The 13,657-nt window shown below is 54.9% G+C and overlaps 1 protein-coding gene across 2 annotated transcripts; it reads right to left on the bottom strand.

Annotated features, from left to right (window-relative positions):
* Positions 1-666: 666 nt before the first annotated feature.
* Fbrs (fibrosin) lies at positions 667-13,247 on the bottom strand. 2 transcript variants are annotated; one of them, XM_046454402.2, is made up of 18 exons: positions 11,709-13,247; positions 11,243-11,422; positions 10,463-10,498; positions 10,338-10,367; positions 9,228-9,276; positions 8,839-9,139; positions 7,140-7,441; positions 6,730-6,935; positions 6,569-6,613; positions 6,240-6,335; positions 5,934-6,002; positions 4,994-5,023; positions 4,542-4,613; positions 4,083-4,200; positions 3,899-3,979; positions 2,877-2,960; positions 2,528-2,735; positions 667-2,423 (listed from the first exon to the last, which is right to left on the bottom strand). In XM_046454402.2, exons 1-18 carry the CDS (start codon positions 12,156-12,158, stop codon positions 1,844-1,846), a joined length of 2,937 nt encoding a protein of 978 aa, XP_046310358.1. In that variant the 5' UTR covers positions 12,159-13,247; the 3' UTR covers positions 667-1,843. The 2 variants fall into 2 exon arrangements, with proteins under 2 accessions (XP_046310358.1, XP_046310359.1); XM_046454403.2 differs by lacking the exon at positions 6,569-6,613.
* Positions 13,248-13,657: the final 410 nt, after the last annotated feature.

Genomic DNA, 13,657 nt, shown 5'->3' with positions numbered 1-13,657 from the left:
GATAACAAGTATCTACTAAACTGGGCTAAGAACTACTTAATAGACTAATGCCAAATGCAAAATAGAAGTTGCCCAATAGTATGTTTCATAGATCAGTCCCATCTTCTAAAATACTGTAAGCATATAATTAAAAAAAATACCTAGAATGTTAACCTTGATAATTAACAGTGGCCATCTCTGACAGGTGGGGGTGATAGGAAACTTTTCTCTATGTGTGTTTGAACTGCTTTACAGTGACCGTGTACTGCTTACCAAAAACCAACAGTTTTGTAAAAATTATAGATCTTAAGTCACTAACATTACTGTACACATAGATACATATGCAGGTACACAGGAACCTGAGTAACAGACAAGAAATGATTAACTGTGGCTACCATGGGGAAGGAGTCGATTTGAGAAAGGCTGGCATCAGGTGAAGAGGAAATTAGATCCTTTGTTCAATGTCTCTGTATAATTTCAATCTTAAGTGAATTCCTAAGTTGTAGAAAAGTAATGCAAAAACTTCATTGTCCAACTCACCCACCCATTCAGAACCTGAACAGCTCCCCCAGATGGGGGGATATCTGTCAGGAGATGGCCAGTATTGATCTCATCCCTCCTTTACAGCAAGAACAAGTCCAACCCCCACCAAGCAACCCATACAGACTGAAGGAGGAGCCAGGGGGCCTCATTGTAACACTCATTTTTATATAAATATCCGCAAGTCATGTTACAGAATAAGCCCCACCTGGGGAAAAAGTCAACGTTATGGTTTTGTTAAAGTGAGCCCTGCCTTAGGTCGGGCCCCAGCCTGGAGGTGCCTCTGCTTTGGGAAGGCTGGGGCTGCTGCCATGAGGCTGCTTAAGAAGCTGCCTGTGTCGCCCACCCCTGGGCCAACCCCCTTCTTTGGTGTGTGGTACATGGTGACCTTCTCTGCCCCCCCTCCAGCCTGGGGCAGGGTTCTGGAGAACAGGGTTCTGTGGAGCAGGGCCCAGGAGTCCTGGGGGCACTTGGAAACTGGGAAAGAGAGGGACTGAGCCATTAAGAGGTGGAGTCTGGGCTTAGAGGTTGAGCCTTTTGGAGCTGGGGGCACAGAGTTAACAGGAACAAGTTGGGGGGAACCTGGGCTGTCAGCCAAGCAGGAAGGATTTTATCCTTCCCTCCAGCCTAGGTCCCTAGGTCCATTCCCCTGTTGGTCCACCTCCTGCTAGACCCCACATTCCCAGGGACAAGCCCTGGGTTCCTGCCTGTCCCCTCCCGGCTCTCCCCTACAAATCCCCCTTCCCCCACAGAGAGGCCAGAGGCTAGGAACACAGCACCAGTCTGAGGATTTAATTAACCAGGAAGGGGACTGTTGGGAGGGGCACCCCTGTAAAAATGTACAAAAGGTCTGGGGGCTATGCGGGAAGGGGTAATATGTACATGGAACCCCCTTTCCTTTGGCCCCTCCTCTCCCAGCCCTAGAAGGGCATGAGGACTTGGGTGGTAGGTGAACGGGAGGGGGGGCACTTTGGCCTCTGGCTTATGAGCCCTTGGGGAGGCAGGTCAAGGGCCTAGAGGCCCTTAAAGGGGGCAATGGTGCACCTCAGGAGGTCTGAGCCATGACCTCTGAAATGACCCCCAAACTCATGTACACACATACCTCGCTCTAGAGGCTTGTGACCTCTACCCTCCCAGTGACCCCACACTCCATGATACTTAACCTCATGAGGGTTGGGGATTCTGCTCCCAGGTCCATGACCTCAGAAATGGCCATGAGGTCATGACCTTTGCCCTTCAGCCCTGGCTTAAAACCTCAGCCCTAGGACCTTTTCAAAAGGAAAGGGTGGGGGGATAGAGCTTTGCCCCTGCCCCTCCCCTCCCCTCACCTGTCAGCCCGGGCTGGGCCAGGGGCTCTAGGTGGGGAACTGGGCCGGGGGGCGGGCACGAGCGGAGGTGGTGCCCCCAAAAGGGCTCCTGGTGGAGTTTTGCTGAGAAGGTGAGGGGTTCCCGGAGCCGCAGCAGGTGGTGGTGGTGGTGCCAAGCGGCTATATAGCAGGGGATGAGCAGGCTCTAGACCATAGAGGCGGGCAGCAGCCACCGCCCCTGGTCCAGTCAGCTCCTCACCCGCCTCATAGAAGCGGGGTGGCCTAGCAAGGCGTGGGGGCCCTGCCAACCAGGTTGACTCCAGGAAGCTCGCACAGCGCTCTGGTGGACTGGGGCCCAGAAAAGGGGGTGGCCGGGGCCTCTCGAACAGCAGGTGAAGGCCCTGTGGCCCAGTGGCTGCAGCGGCGGCAGCAGCAGCGGCAGCGGCGGCGGCAGCGGCTGCGGCGGCAGCAGCCTCTTCCTTCCGCTCTTCCTTTACCCGCACAGATTCCTTGGCTGGCCGGGCCCCTTCCTCACCAGCCCGGGCCTTGGGAGTAGCAGGAGAAACGCGGAGCTGGGGCCGAGAGAAGGGTAGGTCCCTGGTGGGGGGCAGGCACAGAGGAAGAGAATGAAGGTATCCACAGAGGCCAAGAGACTGGGGGGGGGGGTGGCGGAGAGCGGCAGTGGGGCTGGGGAGGCAGACCTGTCCTTCTCCTCCTTGGTGATAGAGGGCTCCCTCCGCTCCACAGGCCGCTCCTTGTCTGAGCCTGGTGTCCGGGCGGCCTCAGGGGGCCGGACCCAGGCAGGAAAGGCCAGAGGACTGCGGTGTAGGCGGCCCCATGGGTCTGGGGGGGAAGCGAAGGCTGGTGGGGCCCCTGGGCTTTCTTTCTGGGCAAAGACGGCGCCGGAGTCTGGGCAGAGGGTGAAGTAGATAGAAAGTGACATGGGCCAGCAGGGGGAGGCCCCATGCAGGCATCCCCTCAGGCCCTGCCTGAGCATGCAACCCCAGTGATGCAGCCCCACCCACCCCACCCACCCTACCCAGCACTCACTGAATGTGGGGCTGCCCAGGCCTCCAAAGGCCCCGTTGGAGAGGGCAGCCAAGGAGGCGAAGCTTGTGGGACGCCCAAAAGGATCTGTGGGAGAAAAGGGGGATGGTCAGAGCATGGGGTAGCCAACTCTGAGCAGGTGTTTAGAACTGGCAGGGAAGAGGCAGGTCAGCAAACTGGCCAGAGCCCTTAAGTTGCTTGTTTTAGCCACCATGTGCTGAGCATTTCCATGGTCCAGGCAAGGCACTGAACTCTGACATGCATCATGTCACTTAGCCTTACAACAAGCCCCATGAGGCAGTTTGGATCATTCTCACTTTTAAGATGAAACAGGCTCAGAGAGGTGAAATGACTTGCCAACGGTCATCTAGTTGTGAGTGAAACCATCAACCTGGGGTCTCTCTGACACCAGAGGTCAAACTCTTCTCCCTTTCCCTTACACCACCTTAGCAGATCTCACCTCTGCAGCAAGCTATTCCCCTGCAGACTTCTCCCCACCTGACATGCAGAGCCGTTCCCAGCCTGACCCTAATTTTCATGCGTATCACACAGCCATCAGAACAACTAGCCTATCCTCCCATGGGAACTTCACAGTTTCCCCAGCCAGGAATGCCTCTATGCCAACAGGCTCAAAGCCTTCTTGTTCCCCCACACCCAGGTAATCTCTCCCCCAAAGCCTCCAAGTTCCTTAGGAGTCAGGGTCATGCTCTCCTCTGGGCCTACACAGCCTCCCTCCTCCACCCTCCTCTCCCAGGTGGCACGCTACCACCTACCACTGGCTACTTTAGAGATAGGGGTCTGAGCTGGTAGAAACTGAGAATCACCCTGGCCTTTCCTATCCCTTCCACAGATAAGGAAATCACAGTTTAGAGCGGGTAGTAGAGAAACTTGCCCAAGATCACAAAGCAAATGGAACCAGGTCTACCCCATTCTAGCTGCCTTGAGTCTAATTTCCATCCCCAGCTCAAGAACATTTGGAAGTCGGAGACAAGGCCTGGGTTGCCCAACATGCCCTTGGCTCTTACCAATGTGGGTGCTGGGGCTCAGGAAGGGTCCGTGGGCCCCGGGAGCTGCCGTGAAAGGGTTGGCTGCAGCGTGGACGGCACCTGGGCAGAGAGGTGGGAGACTCTGATGAGGCTAAGTGGGTGCAAAGTGGGCCTCAGCTATAGATGGGAAACTTCAGGCCCTGAGAGGGCTGGCCAGACTCACCAGTCGCAGTGAAGAGAGAGGCCGGGTGGGAGAGCTCCTGCCCAGGGGGCAGGGCCCCATAGGGACCCGGAAGGCAGGGCAGGAGGTCGTTCCGAAAGTCAAGCTTGTGGGATTCACCCTGCATGGCACACCGGGAGAGGGGCAGTGAGTGAGGAGCCACTTTGTGCTTTTTTTCTGTGTCTCTTAAGTCCCTGCTTCTTGCTCTCCCACCCTTATCTCCCCTCCAAGGGCTGGCTGGCACTAAGAGGGGACTTGGGTGTTAGCCCCTGCCTCTCTCAGAACCTTCTCTGACCATCCTTGTATTTAGCCAGAGAACACAGGTGCTAACTGCTCAGTAGTGACAGGATAGGAGAGAATGTTTCTGGTCAAGATTCTGCTGTACTTTGTTGAAGGTAGATGCCCATAGCTCAGGCCACCCCTGACTCTCAAATCCACTCCCCAGCCCTCCAGCCCCAGTACCTTCATCTTTTCCTGGTGTCTCAGGATCATGTAAGCCACGCGTACGTGCATGGCACACCACTTCCCTGGTTTCTGCCGCCCCAGGATGACCAAAGGCAAAGGGAAGGAAAGAATGTTCACTCATCACCCACTCCAAGCCTGGTCCTGGGCCCAGCCTTGCCACACAACATCCCCACTCATCATCCCTAAAATTGAGGGATGACTAGGTTCATTTTAAAGCCTAGGAAACTGAGGCTCAGAGAGAGAAACTGTCTTGCCCAAGGTCCCATGGCCAGTTACATCTGAGCTCAGGTCTACAACTTCGAAGACCTTCACTTTCTACTGTTTCATATCTGGCTGCCTCCACGTTTTAAGCTTCTCACTCTTTCCCGAATAGGACCCACCCATTCAGCCAAACACGCTGACACACCAGCCCCCAGCCTCATGCAGCCTGAGGTCTTCACCAAACTCACCCTCAAAGGTGGCCGGAAATGGTCGGGGATCTGGGGATGGCAAAGGAGAGATTGGAGGCGATTCAGACCTGTTTACTGACCTGGGTGTCTCATCTCCATTGTACCCACTCACCCCCAGATACTTCCCTGAGACTCTATGCCTCTAACCTTTCCAGCCTTTGTCAAAACTCCTTTCCCATCTCTCCCACTCCAGGCATCTCTTCTCCAGCACCAAGTTCTGAACCTGGCCCCAGGGAAGTGCCCTTTTAGGCCACGTAGGGGGTGGCCCGAGCAGGAGGACAGATTTCTCAACCAGATAAGCTATCCTATTAACAGCTTTATGTAATGGGGGTCTGTTTAAGATTTATTTAGATTAAGACACCCTTTAAGAAGTTGATAAACATCTGGACTAGTCTATCCTCTAAGAAACACATTCTATGCTTTTCACAATGTTCCCAGAGCCATGGGTCTAAGCCTGCTACAAATGCCAAGGGGAAGAGACGGCTCTGGCTCCCCCAGCCACTTCACAAAGAGGAAGCTTATCTTAACTGTTTTATGGACAGGGCTTCCTGGTATGATGTCATTTGGGAAAAAATTAAAAAGTTCTATGACTTAAATTTGAAAACCCCTACAAAAACCACTGTCCTTGGGCTGGGGTGCAGTTCAACAGTACAATATATGGGTGAAGCCCTGGGCTTGATCCCCAAGCACCACAAAAAACAAAACCAAAGAACAAAATAGTGTCCTGGTAATTATCTTATTCCTAGGACAATCTCAAGAAATTCCTATTCTTCATGTCTGGGAATTCCTGATGTTTATATAAATTCTCTTTCCTTAGATACCCAAGAACACCCCAATCATGTATTAAGGAGAAAAAGCCAGTGGTTCACTCTTAAGACAACCTTGCTCTCCCGTCAACACACGTTCTAGCTCCCCCAGGACCTGCCCTGGCCCCCCTCACCTGTGTCCCCTTCTGGGGGAGCCCGCTCGGCACTGGCCCCAGTCGTGGTGGCAGCTCAGGGTTCGTGCTCTGGGAAAGGGGAGTGGAGGGATCAGACTGGAGAGCTGGCACCAAGCATACAAGGAGTCTAGAACCAAGCTGGGGTATGGGACAGCAAAGGAGCATGGCTGTGCAAAAACCTGGGTCCAGAAGGGAGGGCAGGAGTCTAGGCATGGTTTTGGGAAGTGGGAAAAAGGTATGTGGATCCAGGGAGTCTAGGTTTGTAAAGGACAGAAGGTGGCAACAGCGTCTAGATTGGGAGCTCACCTTGGGCTGGAAGGCCCCCTGCAGGGAGCCAAAGGAGACAGCCGGCGGGAGGCCCGGAGGTAGCCCGGGCACTGCGGGAGGGAAGGCCGTGTACGGCTGTGGAGAGAAGGGGACTAGTCCAAGCAGGGAGTGGAGGTGCAGCCCAGGTCTGGTCTGCCCATCAGTCCTCTGGCCTCCACCCTAAACCCTCCAGGAAGCTTTCCCAGGTTCAAGACTCTTGCTTTTGGGGCTGGAGACTGGACCTGAACAGTCAGGGCCACACGTAGTGATGCATTCATGCCCACACTACACACACACACACACACACACATACACACACACACACTCACATTATGTCGGAAAAGGCCTTCCATCTTTCCTGGGTATTTCTCAAACTAGGGAAGAGAAGGGAAGAGTAAGCTGCCAGCCAGGGACCCAGGGCCTTCCCCTGGAAGCCGCACCCTCCCGCCAGGTCTCTGAGCTTCATCGACTGGCCCAATGAGGAGCTCACCATGTGGGGGCCGTGGGGTGGCAGCAGGCCCGGGGGATAAGGGGTGAAGTGCTGGTGGGTGTGCTGGTGGGTGTGCTGGTGCTGGTGGTTGTGCTGGTGGAACTGGAAGGCCAGGGGCCGGGCCGAGCCCCCTGCCCCCACCACCTCAGGGCCACCCTGGGCATTCAGGTAGCGAGAGTTCAGGTCCTGGCCGATCAGGTCCTGCTCTGTGGGAGGGGAGGGGTAGAAGGCTTTAACTTCTGTGGCCACCAAGTCAGCCTCCTTGGGCCCAAGTGACTGGCCTTCCCTCTGGCCTTGAGCCAGTCCCTCCTCAAGCCCTGCTGTCTGCTGAGGCCCAGATGCCCCAAAGCCAATTGGGCCCGAGCTTGGGGCCATGGCCCCCCACCCCCCGGCCAGGACCCCAAACTCACCAGAAAGGGCGTTAGCGGCTGAGGCCCCAGGGTGCCCTGGCACCTGCAGCAGGGGTGGGGGAGGGGGCAGGGTGGGGCCAGGGGAGAACAAGGAGGGGTGGTGGGGTGGTGGGGGGGCCCGCAGCCCATGGGGGGGGAAGCCGTGGGTGGACAAAGGCAGGGGCAGTGAGGGCGTCGGGGGCCGGTGGGTGAGCTGCGCGGACGAGGAGGAGGCAGATGAGGAGGAAGAGGACGAAGAGGATGATGAGGGGGGAGGCTGAGCCACGGGAGGGGCCGGGGCCTTGGGGGGCGGCCGTGAAGAGCTGGGGAGAGAAGTGGGGAGATGAGTGAGGGGGTTGGGAGGTGCCAGCTCTGACGGGAGGGGGTCAGAAGCCTGGGTGATACCGTGACCCTGGTTCTCCAACACGGAAGATGGCAGAACCTGGCCCCCAGGAACTCCCCCAGGGAACCCATCCTCAGACTGAGGTGCCTCCCACTCCCGACAACCCCATCTTCTCCTTCTCTACGTCTCTTCTTCCACAGAGCTGCCACTGCCATATCCAGCCATATGACTTTCCCTTTTCTGACTCAACTACACCACAAAACAGATCACTCATTTTGACGCTTAATTACAACAGGCCACCTGGGTTCCCACCCTAAGATAGTGGAAGCAGCACCATGTTGGCCTGTCCTGGGATTCAGGAGACCTGAATTCTAGGCCCATCTTGCCATGAACACCCTGGGTGACCTTGAGCAAGTCACTGCCCCTCTCTGAGCCTTAGTTTTCTCAATAATAACAACAATGATAATGATGATGACAACAACAGTTACAGCATCAATAACAAGAACGTCAATAATTCTTACCCTTTGGTGAGCACTTACTGCAGGCCAAGTGCTGGCACCTGCTTCGTAAGCTAATGCAAGTCTCCAAACATTTCACACCACCTTCCCGAAGTGTTGCCACAGCCACGCAACCATCTGTACTACACCACTTACTTCTTTCTATAGCTTAACTTTCTTTTTTAACCTCACCCTAAGCAATACCACGTGAAATCAAGGATTTGAGGTATTTTGCTAAAGCACATAACAGCTAAAATGACTATTTCGTAGTTTACTCAGGTTAAGATCTGTCATCATTCCACATCCCCACTTATGAGTGTACACACTTTGGGAAACACTGCATTCACTCAGAATCAATCCTCACAACAGCTTTAGGATGAAGGTACCATTATTATTTCATTTCCCAGAAAAAAAGGAAATTGAGGCTCAGAGGGGTTAAATGACTTGTCAAAAATCACACAGCCAATAAGCGGCAGAGCAATAATTTCAATTCAGGTCTGACTGACACCAAAGCCAGCACTCTTTATCATCATGTCAGCATTTCCCAAAGTATGTTCCAAAGAACACACTATTCCTAGCAGATATGCCTTATGAAAAATTCTCACCAGTAAAAAAAAAAAAAAAAAAAAAAAAAAAATTGGGTAACAGATCAAACAGGATTACCCTGCACATAAATATATATATAAAGGGCTCATATAAGTCCTGCAGTAATCTCTTTAAAATTTACTTCACCGAATGTCTCTCAAACTTTTCAGCCTCAGAATCCTTTTTCAAGTCACACCCACAGGTATCATCCCATGTCCCAGTTACAGAGTGCCAAGGGTTGGCGCCAAAATATCCATGCCCATCCAAGATCACAGCAAACCCTTGGACCACTCACCTGCCAGTGCTGAGGTCCAGGCTGCTGCCATAGGGAGAAGTGCGGAGGCCGAAGGGCGAGACCCGAAGCTGCAGCTGGGGTTGGGGTGGGGGTGGCAGACTGGGGGTGGCCGGCAAGGGTGCTGGGGGTGAGACAGGAGGCCGAGGGGCTGGTGGAGGCGGTGGTTCCTTTGGGGGGAAAGGCACTAGCAGCGGGTCGGGCCCTGGGGGCTGCTCCTGGCTCCGCTCCAGGCCCGACACTTTAGGGACCACGGAGAGTTTTGCTTCACAGTTCCCATTGAAGGCGCCGTGGGGGCCCGAGGCTGTGAGGGCAGGATGGCAGACATGCTCAGTAGAGGCTCATGCTCACCCGATCTCCCTCCCTTGCTTCCATCCCACCCTTGTACCAACCTTTGCTGGTTGAGACAGTAAAGGATGGGTCAAGGTCATCATCGGAGACCTAGGGAAGAAGTAGAAGGAGAGAATTAAGTTGTAGGTGGTCCAGGCCTCCACCTAGGAAACAACAACAGCCTCTGGAGACTGCCAGAAACAGGTGATAATAGCAAGTTTACTCCATTAGCTTAGCTGAGATCCTCCTTATTGTGGGTACTAGGAGGCCTAAGCTTGGAGAAAGAAGTAAATTGCTGAGCCTGAGAATTTGCTAGGCAAGGAGAACTGAATCAAGGCAGTACTGAAGTGTCAGAAAAACAGGAAATCAAAGCAAAAATGTCAGATATCACTAACTGCTGGCCCCCAGGACAACCTGATTTATAGATTGTTTGGTCCACCACCATTAGCAAAAATCTTTTAACTAACTGCGAAGATTTTGAAACCTGGAGACTCCTCATTAAGAACCCAGACTCAGGTTTTCTTGTCCCCATTCTCATGTGGCAATAGTTTGCTAGAAATGGATAGTGGCCATCCCCTTAAAATGGACAACAACTCCCTGCACCACAGTCCCTGTCCAGTCAACTTTTGAAGGAAAACAAGGCATACATCAGGAAATGCAAATTTTACTACTTTTAGGAGTAGTTACACAGTTGTGTACAGTACTACCTGCCAGGACATGTTACTACAAGTCAAGCAAATCAACTCTAATTGTAAACCAAAATACCTCTAAAAGATAAGTTCCTACACTGTTTACAATGGTTTAGTGTCCTTACTGCCATGATAAACATCTCGGCTCAGACTCTCATCCATGAAACTCAAATTGTAAGAGGTGACTAATGGCCAGTGGGAAAGACCAACTGTGTTCCAGTCATTCTGAATGTCCATGAACCAGTGGTAGCTCCAAGAGGTTTAGAAAGGATGGCTCACCAAGACATGGACTTTCTTTCTCTGGTTAGCTGGCCACTTGCCCTCCCAAGTCCCCCATTTTTCTCCCAAAAGACCAATCCAGGCTCAACCTAACCCATGTTCCCCACTCAAGATGAGCCTGTCTGCTGCATGTAGGCCTTTAAGCTGCAGTCCATCTTCCAAGCTGGGGACTCTGCCCGCCCAGCAAGTTCTAACTCCACTCACCCTCTCATCCAGATCACTTTCCGCATCACACTGGGGAGAAGGAAAAGAGAATGGTGTCAGGATAGGGAAGAGAAATGAGGCCCAAGGGGTGGGGGGAGGAGCCAGGACAGGTAGATAGCACTTACTATGTATCCAGCTTCCAGAGAGTGACGGGAGAAGGCCTGAGAAAGACCAGAGTCCAGAGGTAAGGGAGGCTGACTGGCCAGGCAACTGGATAAAGTCTCAACTCCCGGCAAGGCATTCAAGGTCTCTCATGATCTATTTTCAACCTCTTTTTGTAGCTGCTTCTCTGGCTAGTGCCCATCCCCATTCTCCTGTCATTTTCTAAATACACCAGGTTCTTACATTTATGCATGTTGACCCCAAACAACTTTTCTCCATTTCTCCTCTTAGCAAACTTCTGACTACTTCAGGGCCTAAGTCATCCTAGGGGGCTTTCCCTAACCACAACCCTCCTCCCATCCCCCAGACAGAAAGAGTGGTTTCCTCATGTGGGTTTCTGCAGCATCTCTTCCATACCTCTTCCAGATCTGGCCTTGTATAGCTTTTCTCAAGCTTAATTCTAGGTATCTAATTGCCGACACTTTTCTTTCCTACCACCACCTCAAGGGTCCACATGTAATTTATGATTCAAATAAGTTCCTTTGATATGTCTCTTAAAATCATCAATGCATCTGAAACCAATGTAGAACCAACCAAAAGCAGGTGAGTCTGACTGCAGACAAATCTTGGGTCAGACCTGGATAGGGGGAAGCTGGGGGTTCAAATCTGCTGTACCCTTTCCTCTTTGCCCTTAGACTCTGAGGTTAGTGTTAGTGTTTAGGATGCACTGCTGACAGAAAACCAATCAATGTTAGACACTCTACCCAAAGAGTGTTAAAGGATGGGGATTTGGGACACCTCACCTCTTTCCTTCTCCGCTTATTGGGCCATTTGCGGGCCCGATCCCCAGGGGGCCGGCCAGGCTCCCGATCAGAGCTGTCCCCTGGCTCTCCAGTGGCCCCACTGGAGCCCCCCCTCTTCCGTTTCCCAGAATGCTTCAGCCGATGTTCCAGTCGCTCTGGGGGCTGAAGAGATGCATCCTTCTGTGGAGGAGGAGGTGGGACTGAAGTGGATGGAAAAAGAAAACCTCCCCACTTCTCTAGGGGTGACCAGGCCGCCAAAGTGCCTCTCAGGCCCAGTAACCTGGTTGGTCCCTGGAGACTAGCTCTACCTCCTCCCACCCAGGGTGGGGCAGAGCCTGGCCAGAGGAGCCGGTTGCTCTGGTTTGGGGTGCCAGCATTCCCCCCTCAACCCCACCCACTCTAGGCACTGTACCCTTCTCTCTGCCCTCTGAAACCCCCAAAGGTCCCCAACCCCAAAAGGCCCCACCTGCAAGGCCTCGAGGCTGGCGAAGCTAGCGATGGCGAAGCCATCGATCAAGTCCTCCTCCTCTTCTTCTTCCTCCTCAGGCTCCTCCTCAGCTTCCCCGTCGTCTGCGCCCCCCTCCTCCTCCTCCTCTTCCTCCTCCCCGCGGCTTCCCGAGCCGGCGGGCCGCTTCCGAGCTCGGGGTCGCGGGGGCCGAGGCCTAGGACGGGGCCGCCGCCGTCTCGGGCCTCCGGGCCGTTCTCCAGACGAAGCTGACGACCAGGGCCTGGTGGGCGGCGGCGGTGACGACGAGGACGAAGAACCGCGCGGGGCGGCTAACAAGGCCCGGGGCGCGTCGCCGCCTGGACCTCGGCGGCGCCGCTGCTCTCGGTCTCGGTCTCGGCGCGAGCAGCGCCTCCGTCGCCGCTCCCCCTCAGCTGCCCAGCCCGGGCCCGGGGCCGCGGCCGTCTCCATGGTGACGGCCCTCAGCGCCGCATCCGGAGGCGGCGGGGCCTGAAGCGGCCTGTCGGCAGGCCCGGGGTCGCAGGCGCGGCGCTGGCGGCTGCACAGGGACGAGAGGGCCACGGCTTCCCCTTTAAAGCAGGATCTGCTGGCCCCGAGCTTGCCCCAAGGCCAAGGCCCCGAGAGCCGGCGCCGCCCCCGGGGCGACAAGCCCGAGGGCCCCCCCTGTGGGGCCGACTGGGCCGAGAAGGCGAAACGAGTGGCCGTCCCTTTAAGGTGAGGCCTTAAGTTGTCCAGCCCCTGGCCCCTTTAAGACGACCCAACACTGTCCGGCTGGCCTACTGCGGTGGCCGCCCCCTGCCAGGGGTCGAGGCAAGTCTCCCCGAGGAAGAGGAAGGGCCGCCCCTTTAAAAGGGGCCGAAAGCTCGACCCGAAACGCAGACCTCCCCTTTAAAAGTGTCTTAAGTCCTCCGGCTAAAAGAGGCCACCCCTTTAAGGAGTCCAGGGTCCTTCACACAGCCGGCCCTCCCTTTAAGGGATCAGGAGTTTGTTTCTAGTCCTCCACAAACGGCCACTTCCCCTTTAAGCTGAATTTAAAGGACTTCTTGCGTAGGAGGAGGTAAAGGTGGGAAATCCCACTCGCCCCAATTCTTCCAACAGCACAATTCTCAATTTGTCAGCTTCTGTTCGACGTTTCCCCTTTAAGGCTGGCGTTGGAGTCTGCCGAGTTCGGTGGCCACCCCTTTAAGGAGATTTAAAGGGGCCTCCTCCAGGCCCAGCTCCTCCAGCCTCCGCCTCCGGTCGCCATGAAAGGTGCGAGGGGGGGGCGGGGCCGCGGGGCCAGCCCTCCAAAGTCCCGGATGTGAGGCACCGGTGACGGGTAGAGCTTCTCTGTCCGCCGACATAAAAGTCTTTTCCTCCTTTCCTCCGTCTCTGTCTGATTTGTGCCTTAGGAAATCCGGAACGGCCGTTGGGGAGCCAGGGAACTCCAGCGCACTCTCCCGTTGTCTCCTTTGGAGTCTTGGGCCTCTTCTCCGCCAGGACTTCCCTACCCCTCCTCCCTCTTCCTCCTCAGCCTACGCCTCCTTCCTCTCTCTGCCTCCTCCCACTCCCCGCCCCCTTCCCCTCACCCCCCACGGGCTCAGTAGTTGATAGGTTGGCAAGAATACGTCAAAGCGAAGGGCGGAGTTAAATTCCGGGGATAGGTAATATGTAACCGCCCTCAAATCTTGGATTGGGTTACGTCAGATTAGCTCCGCCCTTCCTCGAGTCTTGTGACTCGACTGGTTAGAAGTAGGTGTTTGGGGCGGTCCCACAGGTGGCCCCGCCTCTTCCTGCTCTTCGTTTATTGGACGCTTTCTGACGGCGTCAAGGATAGGAGTTGAGATGCGGTGCCCGAGTTTAGAGGGCAGTTGGCCGCTGGGCGGCGCGCGGCTGAGGAAGGTGCGGTTCGACAACCAGTTACGTCGTGTCTGCTTTTCTGCCGCTTGGCGTTTAGCGCATGCGCATAG

This window comes from Marmota monax, unplaced genomic scaffold, assembly GCF_021218885.2.
Source record: "Marmota monax isolate L192 unplaced genomic scaffold, Marmota_monax_Labrador192_F-V1.1 WCK01_AAM20220418_F8-fsc00086, whole genome shotgun sequence".
NCBI classification, from domain to species: domain Eukaryota; kingdom Metazoa; phylum Chordata; class Mammalia; order Rodentia; family Sciuridae; genus Marmota; species Marmota monax.
The sequence above is the reverse complement of the archived record's forward strand: the minus strand, read 5'-3'. Positions and strand labels throughout refer to the sequence as shown.